Source organism: Oryzias melastigma, linkage group LG7 (genome assembly GCF_002922805.2).
Source record: "Oryzias melastigma strain HK-1 linkage group LG7, ASM292280v2, whole genome shotgun sequence".
NCBI classification, from domain to species: Eukaryota; Metazoa; Chordata; class Actinopteri; order Beloniformes; family Adrianichthyidae; genus Oryzias; species Oryzias melastigma.
The window spans coordinates 20,324,968-20,339,394 of NC_050518.1; the positions used below are offsets into that span (position 1 = coordinate 20,324,968).

Sequence of the window (14,427 nt, forward strand, 5' to 3'; positions counted from 1 at the left end):
GTCATAATCCTTAAAGAAGGTTAACTGAGAAAAAGTGAACATCAGAGAAGGTCAGAACTTCAAGATTATAGAAAAAAACAAGCAAATAAAGTACATTGAATTTTATTTATGTATTTATTTATGCTGGTGGATAAATTTCAGTTAAACTGAAAAAAATTGTACATAAAAATAGAAACAGACATTTCTTGAAATTCCTGCTAAAACAGAATAAAACTAAAACAGATTTTTTTTCCTTTAAGACAAACATAGTCACTAAAAAAACGTATTTTCTTGCAAAAATATAATTTTTTATATCAGTATAAATAGTAAATAAAAATAATGTTGAAATACATTCAAGATAGCAGCTAAAAAACACAGTTTTTTTTGCTTTGTTTCATTAGTTTATGCTAAAAAACTACAAAAATAAATACAAGACAAAAAATTTAACTGAAGCAACAGGACAAAACTAAAACTTTCACCCTTAAAAGTTTTGTTTTACTGGAATCTGTATCAAACCTCATGTTTATTTCTCAAATTTGAATCTTTAAAAAATCAAAAAAATTCATTTAAATACACTAAAGTCAAACAGTAATAAAACTGCTGGAGGACAGTTTAGTTTAAAACATGTTTATGTTTTAAATTAACACTTGCATTACATTTTGAAGCCAAAAAGACACCAAATATTATTGGAAAAGGTTTAATTTAGAGCTTTTCTTCTGAGTTTGCTGCATGACCTGCAAACCTGTCAGAAAAATGGAGCAAAAATTAAAGTGAAAATTTACAAAAACTCAATATTTCTGATGACAATTTGCAAATTCTGATGATTCTTCTGGCATTTCTGCTTTTTGGGCAACAATAATAAACACAAAACTGCATCTGTGCAGATCCTCAAGTTTAATTTTCAAACTTTTAATTGATATTCAAAAATAATATTTTTGATTATTAATTAAAGAAACACAATAATACAAAAAAAGGAATGTCGAATTAGAACGGAATGACCCCGGAATGTGATGAGTCACCACCATGACTCTACAGGTTCTTCACTGGTTTTTCTGCAGCTGATCAGACCTGAAGCAGGCCTCCTCTGAAGGACACGAGGGGGGAAGAGCGCGCAACAATAATCCTCCCTTATCTGTGACTCGCTGACGCGCGCATCTGTTATCTCGCAATTATCATACACATTAGTCAACACCTGCTTCGCTGCACCTCGGTGAATTGGAGGCATTTGATCAGTCGGAATTGCGCTTTAATCGTTGCGGCCTTCAAATGCGTTAATCTTAAAAATACCAACAGGAAATGGAGAATCAGCGCCGCTTTGAAGGGGACTTTTACGCGTGCGTAAAAGTCCAGTTTTACGCACGCGTAAAAGTGAGACTTTTTGTGACTTTGCTGTGTTTACATTCATTTTCATAGCTGGAAATCTGCGTGAATATCAGGCGTGACAGTGTACGTCAGAGTGGGAGGATTGGATCTGATGTTCGGCCCAATTTTTCCAGACTTCTCTGCAGGTTTTGACGCAAAAAGTGACATAAAAACGACATCAAAGAAAGAAGCACGAAACCCAATTCACGTGTGAACAGCTTAGTGCTCTAACTTCATTTGGGTGTTTGTATATTCCACACAGACGTCTGTGATCTCAGATCATGTCGGATTTTGCGCATTTGCGCTAAGGTTTCCTAAGATCCGCTCAGATGGAGCGCAGGTTTCGGTTTCGCCTCCACATTGAAACCAGAGGTCCCGCTTTCAGCCCAGAGTTGGAGGAGAAACTCTCATTTCCAAGAGAAGCACTAAAAGGAACAGCGAGGAGCGTCTTTGATGGGATTTGCTGCCCGTGAAAAGCCGCAGGTCTTTTGAACGCAGCTGACAGTCAATGGCAGTGTTAACCCCCACCCATCCCACCCGAGCAGGCGGCCCCCACCCGCGCGCGCGCACACACATGTGCGAGCAGCTGGGTGTATATAAACAGACCCCGGCGGTTGGGGGGTTTGCCACTCCTGGAAGTTGTCGGGACGCACGGAAGGATGCCCGCGTCGCAGGTCGGATTTGGAAACTTTTTCCTGGACAGGAGCATCAACATGCCGAGCGGATATCAGATCCCGCTGCTGGGGGGGGCCCCGGGGGTCCAGAGTCCCGCCATGGCAGCTGGGATTCCCGTTCCGTTCTCTGGACTGCAGGGATACAGCTTCATCCCTTACGCGCACCACAGACACATGACGCACATGGTGAGGAGCACTTCCACCCTCCAGATCAATGACCCGACAGTCTGATTGGCAACATTTGATTTTAATTTCTCCCTTTTTGATGTGAATTTCCAGAAAAGCGGCTTCGAGCTGAAGGCCGCCTCTCCGTACCACCACGCTCTCCTGACGCACGCAGGCGCCTTCTATCCTCCCTTCCGCGCGGGAGGCGCCGAGGATCCCGCCCGGGTGGTCAAGGTGGCCACGCGGGAGAGCACCGGCGCCCTGAAGGCCTGGCTGAACGAGCACCTGAAGAACCCCTACCCGACCAAAGGCGAGAAGATCATGCTCGCCATCATCACCAAGATGAGCCTGACGCAGGTCTCCACGTGGTTCGCCAACGCGCGCCGCCGCCTGAAGAAGGAGAACAGGGTCAGCTGGGCGTCCAAGGGCAAGTCGGACGAGGACGAGGATGAGGAGCAGGAGGGGGAGAGCGACGAGGAGGAGAAAGCGGACCTGGAGGTGGGGCGCGACGCGGAGCCGCGGAGCGGCGCGGAGGAGGACGCGCCCGCGCGTTTGGAGACGCCGCGGCAGAGCGACGCCCGACAGACTGAGCTCGCCCGGAAGGGCGGCGATCCTCTCCTCAGCAAGGAGGCGGAGGGGAGCAAAGGAGGCGCGGGGAGCCAGAAACCCAAGATCTGGTCTCTAGCGGAAACCGCCACGTCAGAAACGGCGCGTAAAGGCGCGGAGTGCGCTCCTCACCCCGCCGGGAGGCTGTGGGCGGACTGGGCGTCACGGAGCGGACTGCTCCTTCCCTCCTATTACAGCCATCACCAGATGGTCTGACCGGACCTGGAGCTCCGGACTGTTTTCTCCACGTTTTTGCACTTTAACAAACCCAAGAACCTCACGGAGTTCCTGAGACACCAAAGATGGAGCGAGCTTTCTCTGTAAATACTTGTATTTTTCCAGCAGTCAAATGTAAATTATGTTTTTCTTTGTTTCCAAAAACTATTTTTAATAAAATAAACCTGCAGGGAAAGTGTGGTTTGGACTTTCTGATGTGTGAAAGCAGGTTGTTGATCCATCACAGCATGATAAATGCTGGTCATTAATCTGAATGGAAACAATTAAGATACATTGAAGTTTAATTACAGTTTGGGTTTCAAAGTGTTTTCTTTGTTTCTGCCCACAAAGAGTCTAAAGACTCCAGAGAAAACTAATTCAAGTTGGGCTGTTTTAAATTGACAATTCTTTTGAGGGATTATTGTTTCTCAAACTAGATAACAAAAGAAACTCAGGGAAAACAAAACATAAATTCGGTTAAAATGAAACCACGACAACCAAATAAATGTGTAATGCTCTAAAAAGTGACCCAAAAATATGTCCCAGCATGAATAACCCAACAACAGGTAAATAAATAACTCATGAAGTGTTTTGAGTCTAGCAACATTTTATTTAAATAAAAATTTTAGCTTAAAGTGATAATAAAAAGACTCACAAAACTTCAACCTAAACCAAAGTTTTTAACAGATCATTAAACTTAAAAAAAAAAAAAAGTTTGCCTTTTTCTGGTAAAGCCCGATTATTGCACTTTGTCGCCCCCTTGAGGACTCAATGTGTAACTACAACAAACCGTTAATCTTCAAAAGTGAATCTTTTAGGGGTCTAATGGTTGCTGGAGCCTATCCCAGCTGCAGTTGGGTGATGGTGGGTCACACACTCATTCACATCTCGCGATGATTTACTAATATACTTATGGAGCGTGATTTTGGACTTTGGTAAGAAGCTGGGAGAGAAACTCCAGTCAGAAAGATCTCAGCTGGAGTTGAACCTCAAAAAGAAGGCGTGAGACGAGAGCGCCCCCTGCTGAGCGGCTCCACAGGAGCCCCAGAGTTATTATATTTCAAAGACATTAAAGCAGGGGTGTCAAACTCAATCACACAGGGGCCCAAAATCCAAAACACCCGTTAGGTCGAACAAGATAAACATTTATTGAACACTCTAAAACGACATTTTTAAAACATAACTTTTTAATATAAAAAACAGGAAAGAATACTATTCCAGAATAAATCAACTTAAACCTTTTCAATATTTTATTCTCCATAAAAATATATTTTTTATATTATATTTTAGTCATATAATTACATTTCAAAATTCTTATTCTATTAAATGCTGACTCATGATCACCGTCCCTTTAATATATTTAAAGATCAATCACAACTAAATAAGAAATTATTTATTTAAATGTGTTATTAGTGTGTAAAAAATATATTTTTTATAAATGGACCTGCACTGTTCGAATTTTTCTTTGATAGTTTTTATTCTTTGTCCTTCAAGCTTAAATCTGCTTCCAGTGTGAGTCTCTGTCGCCACCTTGTGGCCAGGAGCACAAACAACAGCGGTCCCTTTACAACATATTTTAATAAAAGACGAACAGAAATGACAAAAAACAACAATTGTGAACAAATGATGACAAAAATAGTGCATAAGTCAATATAATACAAACAAGTTTAGGGTTCTTATGTGTTTGACAGGAACCATATTCAGACATTTCATTCAATAGAGTAAAGACTAAATATACAGACATGCATCCTCGCACCGAAATGAGCTATAGTCATAGTTTATTCTATAATTTATATTTACATAAATACAGTTATGCAGTCAATACTAGCTTCCTGATTCTTCATCTCAGCTGTGGGTTCACATGTTCTGCTCGTTCAGAGAAGATGTCGTCAGGAATTATGGGAAGTGTGGGGTACTCGTCCATGTGAGGACATCACAAGTAACTTTCATGGTTTAACGTCCTGGTCCAGTCTAAAAATGGAGTCTTTAAAACACTTATGAGACTTCTTCTCATTTGTTTCCAGCGCTCTCATTGGCTGGAGGCCGTGTGCAGATATGACACAAAGTAGTCTTGAGTGAGTGGCCACGATGGAAGTGTTAGTAGGACTCCAGTCTCTCAGAGGAGGATGAGAATAAGGTGGAATGTTCAGTTGTTGTGTCCATCTGAGACTCCTGGCGGGACAGTTTTATGGCGTTCCCGTCCTCCTGGGCAACGCAGTTCCCGTTCTCCGTGATTCCGATGTCGTCGTTTTCCACCGGCGTCTTCGTCTCCTCTTGTATGATGGGGGTGGGTCTGTACTCTTGTGGTCCCAAACATTCAACGCAAGTCTGTGGGGGGGGACAAAACACGTTAAGAGTAACTCTACAACAACAACTCGCTAACACACTCCAGTGATGACGTTAGTTAAAGAGGCCAAACCATCAAAAAACAACTTTTTCAGCTTCTAGATGGTTTAGACTGTTTATTCCTCACTAAACAACCCAAACTGGTATTTTGATCCGTTGACACATTTCTGAGTAATCCTCTAAAAATCCCATACTCATGAAAACCAGTGGATCCTCACATGCTGATGTCACAGAGTGAGAACCGTCCCTTTCAGGAATAGTCTGCTCCGCCCCCAGGCTAACACAAACACTTTCTCTGGAAGCCAGCGGTTATCAGCTAACCCACCCCCAGGGGGCCAGAAGACTGTGTAGTGATGGCCAAGAAACGTTCAATCTTCCCAGTGGAGAAAGGGAGAAGACTATTCTCTGGTGGAGAAAGGGAGCAGACTATTCTCTGGTGGAGAAATGGAGAAGACTATTCTCTGGTGGAGAAATGGAGAAGAATATTCCCTGGTGGAGAAATGGAGAAGACTATTTCCTGGTGCAGAAAGGGAGAAGACTATTCTCTGGTGGAGAAATGGAGAAGACTATTCTCTGGTGGAGAAAGGGAGCAGACTATTCCCTGGTGGAGAAATGGAGAAGACTATTCTCTGGTGGAGAAAGGGAGCAGACTATTCTCTGGTGGAGAAATGGAGAAGACTATTCTCTGGTGGAGAAAGGGAGAAGACTATTCCCTGGTGGAGAAATGGAGAAGACTATTTCCTGGTGCAGAAAGGGAGAAGACTATTCCCTGGTGGAGAAAGGGAGAAGACTATTCCCTGGTGGAGAAATGGAGAAGACTATTTCCTGGTGCAGAAAGGGAGAAGACTATTTCCTGGTGCAGAAAGGGAGCAGACTATTTCCTGGTGGAGAAAGGGAGAAGACTATTCTCTGGTGGAGAAAGGGAGAAGACTATTTCCTGGTGGAGAAAGGGATAAGACTATTCTCTGGTGGAAAAAAGGGAGAAGATTATTTCCTGGTGCAGAAAGGGAGAAGACTATTTCCTGGTGGAGAAAGGGAGAAGACTATTCTCTGGTGGAGAAAGGGAGAAGACTATTCTCTGGTGGAAAAAAGGGAGCAGACTATTTCCTGGTGGAGAAAGGGAGAAGACTATTTCCTGGTGGAGAAAGGGAGAAGACTATTTCCTGGTGCAGAAAGGGAGAAGACTATTCCCTGGTGGAGAAAGGGAGAAGACTATTTCCTGGTGGAGAAAGGGAGAAGACTATTCTCTGGTGGAAAAAAGGGAGCAGACTATTTCCTGGTGGAGAAATGGAGAAGACTATTTCCTGGTGCAGAAAGGGAGAAGACTATTTCCTGGTGGAGAAAGGGAGAAGACTATTTCCTGGTGGAGAAAGGAAAAGGCTATTCCCTGGTGGAAAAAAGGGAGCAGACTATTTCCTGGTGGAAAAATGGGAGCAGACTATTTCCTGGTTGAGAAGGGAGCCACAAATTGGGAAACCTGGTTTGAATATGGATTATTAAGTATGGACAGAAAGGTGCATGTGTCTCTTGGAAAATGATCAGCCTTAAAGTGAAAAGGATTTTTAATACAGAGATTACTGATGCTTCAAAGAGAAGAGAAACATTCACAGCCAGTGCTAATCAGGAAAATGTTATCATCATTTTATTAAATCCTGAATTGTTCATCTGGTGTTGTCTGCATTTCTTTGACCAAACTTCAACTCAAAATGAACCCATTAGCCATCACCGCTCTGTCTGTGCTAAATGTTAAGGATAAACACCTGAGCTACAAATATGTACATCAATATTTAAAAAAAAAAAAACATTTCGTGGGCAAAACGCTTAAAAGGCCAAATCTAGGTTAAAGTCATGAAATCGGATCTGTAAGGAGTGAAAGGCGGAGCCTCAGAGATCGAGTCGTTTTACTTCCATGTATGAAAAGAGTTCGCAAAAATGACGAATATTTTATAAATAATTTGTTTTTTAGTGTTCCAAAGGTTATCTATGATCATATGGATATAGTTTACTCTGAAAAACTTAAGAAAATCATGGTATGGCCCCTTTAAATGATCATAACTCTGAACGATTATGCAGATAATGCAATTCAAAGATTTTTAACAGAAAGATGAGCAGCTTTAGGCGGATATTCTCCATTTAACACGAGTTAAGTGTTTACATAACTAACATAAACCAACAAATTCTAACATTTTCAAGCTTATGGGGACTGAAAAATGATAAAAGAACGGTGGATATTGATTACTATTTATATTCTCAACACATTGTTGTTTTCCATATTTGAGTATTGAATTTAAAGACTTTAGAAATTTAAAGTATCATTACAATAAATTGTAGTGCAGGTTTTCAAACTAAACTCAGTCCTAATAATAAAAAATGATAATAAAAGTTGTAACTCACAGGTTCCTTTGCACTCATGGATCCTGATCTTCCTACAAGAACAAGCAGGAAGAGCTGAAACATTTTTGAATCACTGAAACTTCAAACATGTAACATGAAAGCTTTTGGGGAACGTACCTCTGTATAAACGGCAAAGTATAACTCCAACTACAACAGCAACCAGAGACAAGACTCCAAGGACTATGGCTATCACATGGACACGACTATGTGCTGCAAAGAAAGAGAGAAAAATAAGAAAACATATAATTACTGTTGTGTTTAATTTACAATTATATCAATCATTCATTCATGAAATGATTTTTAAAGAAAACAATATCAAATAAATAACAGAAATAATTTATTTCTCATGAAAAAACTTGTTAAAATTTAAAACATCTCTACTACTATATTTGAAGATGTTCTACAAATGTATAGAAAGATCTTATATTCTATAGTTTTTTTTAATCAGCACCAGTTTTCTGGCACATCAGGGAGAATTCTCCCTCCTTCAAAGGGAATCCTTCCCTGTGGCGTCTGCGCCGTTCGGGTTGTAAACAAAGAGAGCTTTTGGTCCCACACTGGAAACCACACAGAGCTGCACATGCGAGTCGCAGCAGTTTCGCTTTGAACGTCTGTGCGGTGGAAACCGGCAGGAAGCGCTGAGGTGAGAAACCTTTACAGTGCACAGAACTCACCGCAGATGTTGTCGGAGCGATCTGTTCCGACTTTCTCAGCGTAGTACCCGGCCCCGCATCTGTGGAGACAGAAGACGAGTTTACTGATCCAATCCAGCAGGTTAGAAACAAAAAAATAATATTTTTAAAAAACATATGTTTTCATTATGTAATCTATGTATTTTATTCACTTTTGGAGGGAAGTTCAATGATTTTTTAACCAGGATCGTTCAGCTGACTTTCACAATGCACCTTTGAGAGAAGACTAAAGTGTCTGAACGCTAATTTAACAGTTTAATGATTGGTATTAGTTATAAACAACACCAGTCAGAAAAAAGTCTGTCAGAGACAGTTGTACGGTCACTTACCAAAGAAATTAATATTAAATCAATTACTTGCACTGTGTTAGAACGATTTCTCGTTATTTTTAACATTTAAATTTGATAAGGGGGCCCCGTCTGGAGACATTTACGCATCTTCCTGTCAGAGCTGCTGGCGGTCGGCGACCTATCTCCTGATTTTGCAATGGAGTCACTGAACTGCCATCATCGAAATGACCCCGGACAGCCACTGACTGAAGTCAACTTTTAGAGAAAAATCATTCTGTTGTGGTTAAAATTTGAAATTTTACTTAATGATAAACTTGCATTTAGGTTACCACACAGCGGCATTTGAAGATATGTGACTGTAGTCTTACTGTTTTCTTTTGTCCAGATGATGAATATAACTTTTTAACAAACACCCTGCAGCCAATCAGAATCGAGTTTTCATCCAGACCATGCTATACAGCCCAGGTGTCAAACATACGGCCCGTGGGCCGAATCCGGCCCGTCAGATGGTTTAATCCGGCCCAGTTGTGAAGAGAAAAAAATAAAGGCATATTGATAAAAAAAAGTATGTTTCTAGCCCATTCCTGTGTCGCGTTATGGTTCTTTAAATAAAGACAGAAATGCGCAATTCCGCCACTAGAGGGAGCAAATGAAAAGCAAAATAAGGTATAGCATTCTTGTAAGATGGAAAAATTGAAGTCCACTGGTCTCTGTGAATGAATGTGTAATAATTAGTGATTAGGCTACTAGTTTGGTTGAGACAAGCTCAACAGCCAATCAGGATGCAGCGCGCTGTGTACAGTGAAAGGTGAACAGTGATATAGTGAGGGAACACTATATCCACCAATCTGTCTACTGTGAACACATCCACCTATGTTCACAACTTCTGTTGCTATGGTTACCAATCGGCTTTAAAGCTGAGCAGTAAAACGGAATATTAAGACTATTTGACTGGAATTCCTTTTATTGGTGTCCAATATGAGCGTTTTAAATGGACGCCCTGCAGCCAATCAGAATCCAGTTTTCACGCAGACCCTGGACTGGAATCGTTATTTTGATGTCTTTTGCTGGAGGATTTTTCTGCATCGAAGGTAAACTAAACTGGAACTTTTAAGGTGGACCACGGTTCGGATGAGATTTCGCACCAAATGAAGCAAACTTTCAGATTAAACACAGGCGAAAGACGTAAACCAAAAAACTTCACTCACTCCGTCCACTTCCTGCAGGCGTCTTCAGTTGAGCTCTCATTGGAAAACGTTCCGTCTGGACATTTTTCACACACGGTGTCAGACGCGTGGCTGCCTGAAAGTGGAATACTACTTTAAAAAAAGAAAACGCAGTGTCTACAGAACTACCAGACTGACGTGCAGACGTACCTTTAGTTTGAACTCCGAAGCCCACAGCACAGGGAGTGTGAGCCACACAGGTGATGCAGTCGGCGGTGGAGCAGTGGAAGCCGTCTTTGCACGAGCAGACGTACTTCACGGTGGTTTCCAGGTTGACCGGGATCTTAAAGTTTTTGTCTGAAAGAGGACGAGCTCTGTTGGTGAATTTTATAGCAAATGAAAAGACAAAGGGTGAAAGGTCAAGGGCACCTACTGGGGTCACAGTACGGCTGGTTTCTGCACGTGTTCTCTGTGTTGTATTTGTCCTGGTATTCTCCTTTGATGCAGGGAACACAGACAGGGTCATTACAGCCACTGTCAGGATGCATTCTGTTACCTGCAACACAAAAATAAAACAAAACAAAATTTATCTCAGTTTCATTAGAAAACATACTTGAAAGTTCAAACTATGGTTATTATTTTAAATTACCACAAGAAGCAATACTTCTCATTTGATTACAAATTATTGGAATGTTTTAAGAAAATTATTCCTAATGTGGAGAAATTATGTAAAAAAAATAAAAAAAGTTATTTAAAAAGTAGTTCAGTTTTTCTGATAATAATCAGATTGTATTAATATTTAAAGTGTAATACATATATTCTAATTTTTACTTATATTAAGAGGTTCTTGGGAGATAAAGTGAAAAATTAACAAGACTTATTGGGGAGTTAAAAAAAAAACCCCAACAATTTCTTATTTTGATATTGGATTTTTTGGCTAAAAACATTTTCTCATCACTAGCAAATTAAACTAAACAAAGTTTAAAAACTAAAATATTGAATTCTTGAGTTAAAAACTAACAAAAAACGGCTTATTTGTCTGAAAGAAAAAAAAGTTTCTTTCTAAAAAGATACAATTAATGTAGCTGAAAACGGCCTGCCGTACTTTGTTTTGCTGATCGTTTTCTTGTTAAACTAAGATAATGAGATAATATCTCAAGAAAACGAGATAATAACTTGAATAACGAAGCTGAAAACGGCCCGTCAAACTTTTTTTCTTGGATAATTTTCTCGTTTAAACAAGACAATATCTCAAGAAAATGAGATAATAACTCATTATAACAAGAAAACGAAGTTTGCTTTCGAGATACTTAAGAACGAAGATTGAACCGTCCCTCTCTCCTTTTCCCGCACTGAGATTTTACCTGTTTTAAGTCTTTATTTTGTGGTTAACAAAAACACAAGAAGAAAACTACACAAAAGTTGTTTTTTTAGACTATTTTTTTTTATTTATTAGTGGATCAACGCTCCTCAAACGCCTTCATTCCGTCTCTTTATTTCCCTAAAACCTCAGAACAAACGGGTTGATTGACAGGAGCGTCTCCGTATGGTGCGTTCAATGAGCTCCGGACATTAGCGAACCCGCACATCCACTCAACTGCTGTGTTTTGCTGCTGATGTCCAGAGCTCAGTGAACGCACCATGCAGAAACGCAATTTTTTATGAAGGAACTGAGTCTACATATTCTAATTTATATTAAACCTTAACCCTGAAAATGCACATTAATGCAGAACGCTTGTCTAAGGTGACATTTTCATTGAAATATTTACAATAAAAGGATGCAAACCAAAGACTTAGGAAGAAAAAAAAATATATATATTTTAAAGATCACATCAACCTTTTAAAAATTAAACATCATTTCCATGTTTCATTGCAGTTACAGTGAGGCTACGTTGAAAGAAAGTGGAAGGACAAAAGGGGAACAAAAACAACTGACATTAACCTAAAAAACCAAAGAAATCAACTCACTTAACTGGTTTTACTTCAGCCTCTTAAAGTCCAACTTAGATCATATTTTGATCTGTTGTAAAAGTGTTCCCAGAGGCCTTTTAATCACGATTAGTCTATAGTTTCTGCAGTAGGTCATGTGGGACCAAAGCTCCTTTTTTCCAATAGCATTTTATCATTTGCTTCACAACAATTTGAATAAAGAAATAATCAGAAATGCAATTTTAAACTTAATTTTTTGACACAAGAACATGCTAAAAAACACCAAAAACGCTATTTTCATTGGGGTAGATTGTAAGCTAACAGGAACGAGTAAAGTAAGTAAGTCTGCAACCGTAAACACTTAAAGAGCCATTTGGGTTGATTTCTCACTGATCACAACCCCCTAGGAGACACAGATCATTTAGAAAAATAAGACTTTATTTTTATGTTACTATTAGAAATATAAATACACAAGTACTTTTTTAAATAAATATAATAAACTTTAAGAGAAAAAAGATTTTTCCCCCCAAATATGAAACAGTTTTAACACCAGTTCACTAGACTTCCTTTCAAAATAAAAGACTTCCTGTGTCGCATAGGATCATCTCGATGGAGCAAATCTAGTGGTTGGTAATGTAATGTCAGCAATGAAAAAATAATAAAAAAAGGTTTTATTTTTTAAACATTTTTGGTTCTTCTTAGCCACAAATTCATAAATCTAACTTTCTAAAATAAAACGTAGCTAATTAACTGTAATTTGTGAGCCATGAGGCCCACTAAAACATGAATTTGTCAAAATGTTTTGTTCTCGACCATGGAACCGCTATGGAGGCACAAAGAGCGATAAGTTATCATTTTTTATCTAAAAGCTTTTTATTTTTCTTTAACCACAGAGTCACAATGGAGGGGTAGAAGAGCCAGACTTGGCTCTGGAGCCGCAGGTTGCGGACCCCTGGTGTAAACAGAGAGCTCTCAGTAACGAAGAGGGGAAAGGGGGGCGGGGTTGCTCCTCGAATTACCTGCTGCTATGAAGAAACTGACCTAAAAAAATGAAGATTTATTTGAATTCATTTGTTTTTTAAGGTTAACTGTTTGTTTTTATATCTATGACTGAAAAACTCGAGAAATGAATGAATTTATGTGTTGTATCTCATTGACATTTTATCTGCGTGTGCATCTAGTGATGGTTACCTGGAGGACACATTTGGCAGCACTCTCCATTCTTTTCGAACTGGGTGTGTGGATCACAGTGGAGGTCCTGGGCGTCCACCACCACCTGAGGAACCGAACCGACAGTCACATGGCTGTCCTCATTTCAACTCAGAGGATCACTTCCTCACTGCAGGACTATCAGGGGGGGGTGTGGTGGAAAGTACCAAAAAAAATCACCACCATTTTGCGGCAAACAGCAGCAACTACGGACTTTCTTTCACTTTACTTGCTTTTGTCGAAACGTTTCAGCGTGTTACAACTCAATTACGTTTTTTTTAAACCGAAACTCGGCAAAGCGAGTCAAACCGAAACTGAAAGTCGTGGGAACTGCCCTTGCAGCAACGACACGGAATTTCGACGGGACTATTGAAATTTAGGAACGAACCATTCGGAAATGATCCCAGAAAGATCCTAAAAACACGAATTACAAACACACATATGCCAAAAAATGACACATTTATAACCTATTAATGTTTTTGAAGAGTGTTAACGAATGAAATGAAAAATGCGTACTTACGAAAACGACTGTCAGGATGAGGGATGCGAGACAAGCCATTTTGGAACTGTCCAGTGTCTTGTAGACCCTCATAGTCCGCACGCGCTCGGAGTTATCTGTCCTTTGATCGGCTCTGCTGTTGTATTACAAGGGAGGAGTCAGCCACGCGGGCCCTCGCCCCGCCCCTACTGACCATTTCCTGGAAACGCTTGAATTTCTCACCGGAAAACACCTACATCTCCTCGAATATTTACTACTGTATTCCGAAAAAATACATTAATTAGCATAATAATAATTTAGCTTGAATTTAGCTTTATTTGGTGAAAAAGTAATCACACAAAAGAGGCTATTTTTAATGCCCTTAAAATATTTATTTTGGCTTAAGCTGCATGCTTTCTAGCCTTCAAAATAAAACTCTTGACGTAGAAAATAAAAGTCAGGAAGTTCCACTTTAGTGGACCTTTTGTTAAAATTCTAAGAATATTATTACTGTTTTTATTACACAAGCATACCAGCCTTATATCATATGAGTCAACAGTCCTTAGCAAAAATAGTCTAATTATACCACAAGTATACTTACCTATATGCTAAAAGTGATGTTTACTTTTTATAAACTATCTTAAACGCAAAATATTCCATTTTAGTCTACAAAAGTATTTGCTACACTTAAAATAAACCTCAAATGTAGCCACCTACTTTTTGCTAACATATATATTTTTTTAATTTATTTCTTTTAGCATTAGCATAATGCTGTTATCACTTCACTGTTTTGTTTATACACACTTGCATTACATCATATGTATCAACAGTGCTGTGTGTCTGACTTAATGTCAATAATAACTTCAGAATAGTTTTGAGGTGTTCAGAGACTGTGTAAAAAAACAAGCTGAGGTTTTCTGC

At 39.7% G+C, this 14,427-nt stretch overlaps 2 protein-coding genes across 2 annotated transcripts; one reads left to right on the plus strand and one right to left on the minus strand.

Moving 5' to 3' along the window:
- The first annotated feature begins 1,340 nt into the window (after positions 1 to 1,340).
- Positions 1,341 to 3,715, plus strand: irx7 (iroquois homeobox 7). The gene is made up of 2 exons (XM_024293610.2): positions 1,341 to 2,201; positions 2,295 to 3,715. The coding sequence occupies exons 1-2, from the start codon at positions 2,001 to 2,003 to the stop codon at positions 3,000 to 3,002; spliced, it is 909 nt and encodes a 302-aa protein (XP_024149378.1). The 5' UTR covers positions 1,341 to 2,000; the 3' UTR covers positions 3,003 to 3,715.
- Positions 3,716 to 4,561: 846 nt separating this feature from the next.
- cd40 (CD40 molecule, TNF receptor superfamily member 5) lies at positions 4,562 to 13,737 on the minus strand. The gene is made up of 9 exons (XM_024293608.2): positions 13,549 to 13,737; positions 13,011 to 13,095; positions 10,324 to 10,446; positions 10,101 to 10,247; positions 9,933 to 10,026; positions 8,417 to 8,475; positions 7,860 to 7,952; positions 7,743 to 7,774; positions 4,562 to 5,330 (listed from the first exon to the last, which is right to left on the minus strand). The coding sequence occupies exons 1-9, from the start codon at positions 13,618 to 13,620 to the stop codon at positions 5,100 to 5,102; spliced, it is 936 nt and encodes a 311-aa protein (XP_024149376.1). The 5' UTR covers positions 13,621 to 13,737; the 3' UTR covers positions 4,562 to 5,099.
- Positions 13,738 to 14,427: the final 690 nt, after the last annotated feature.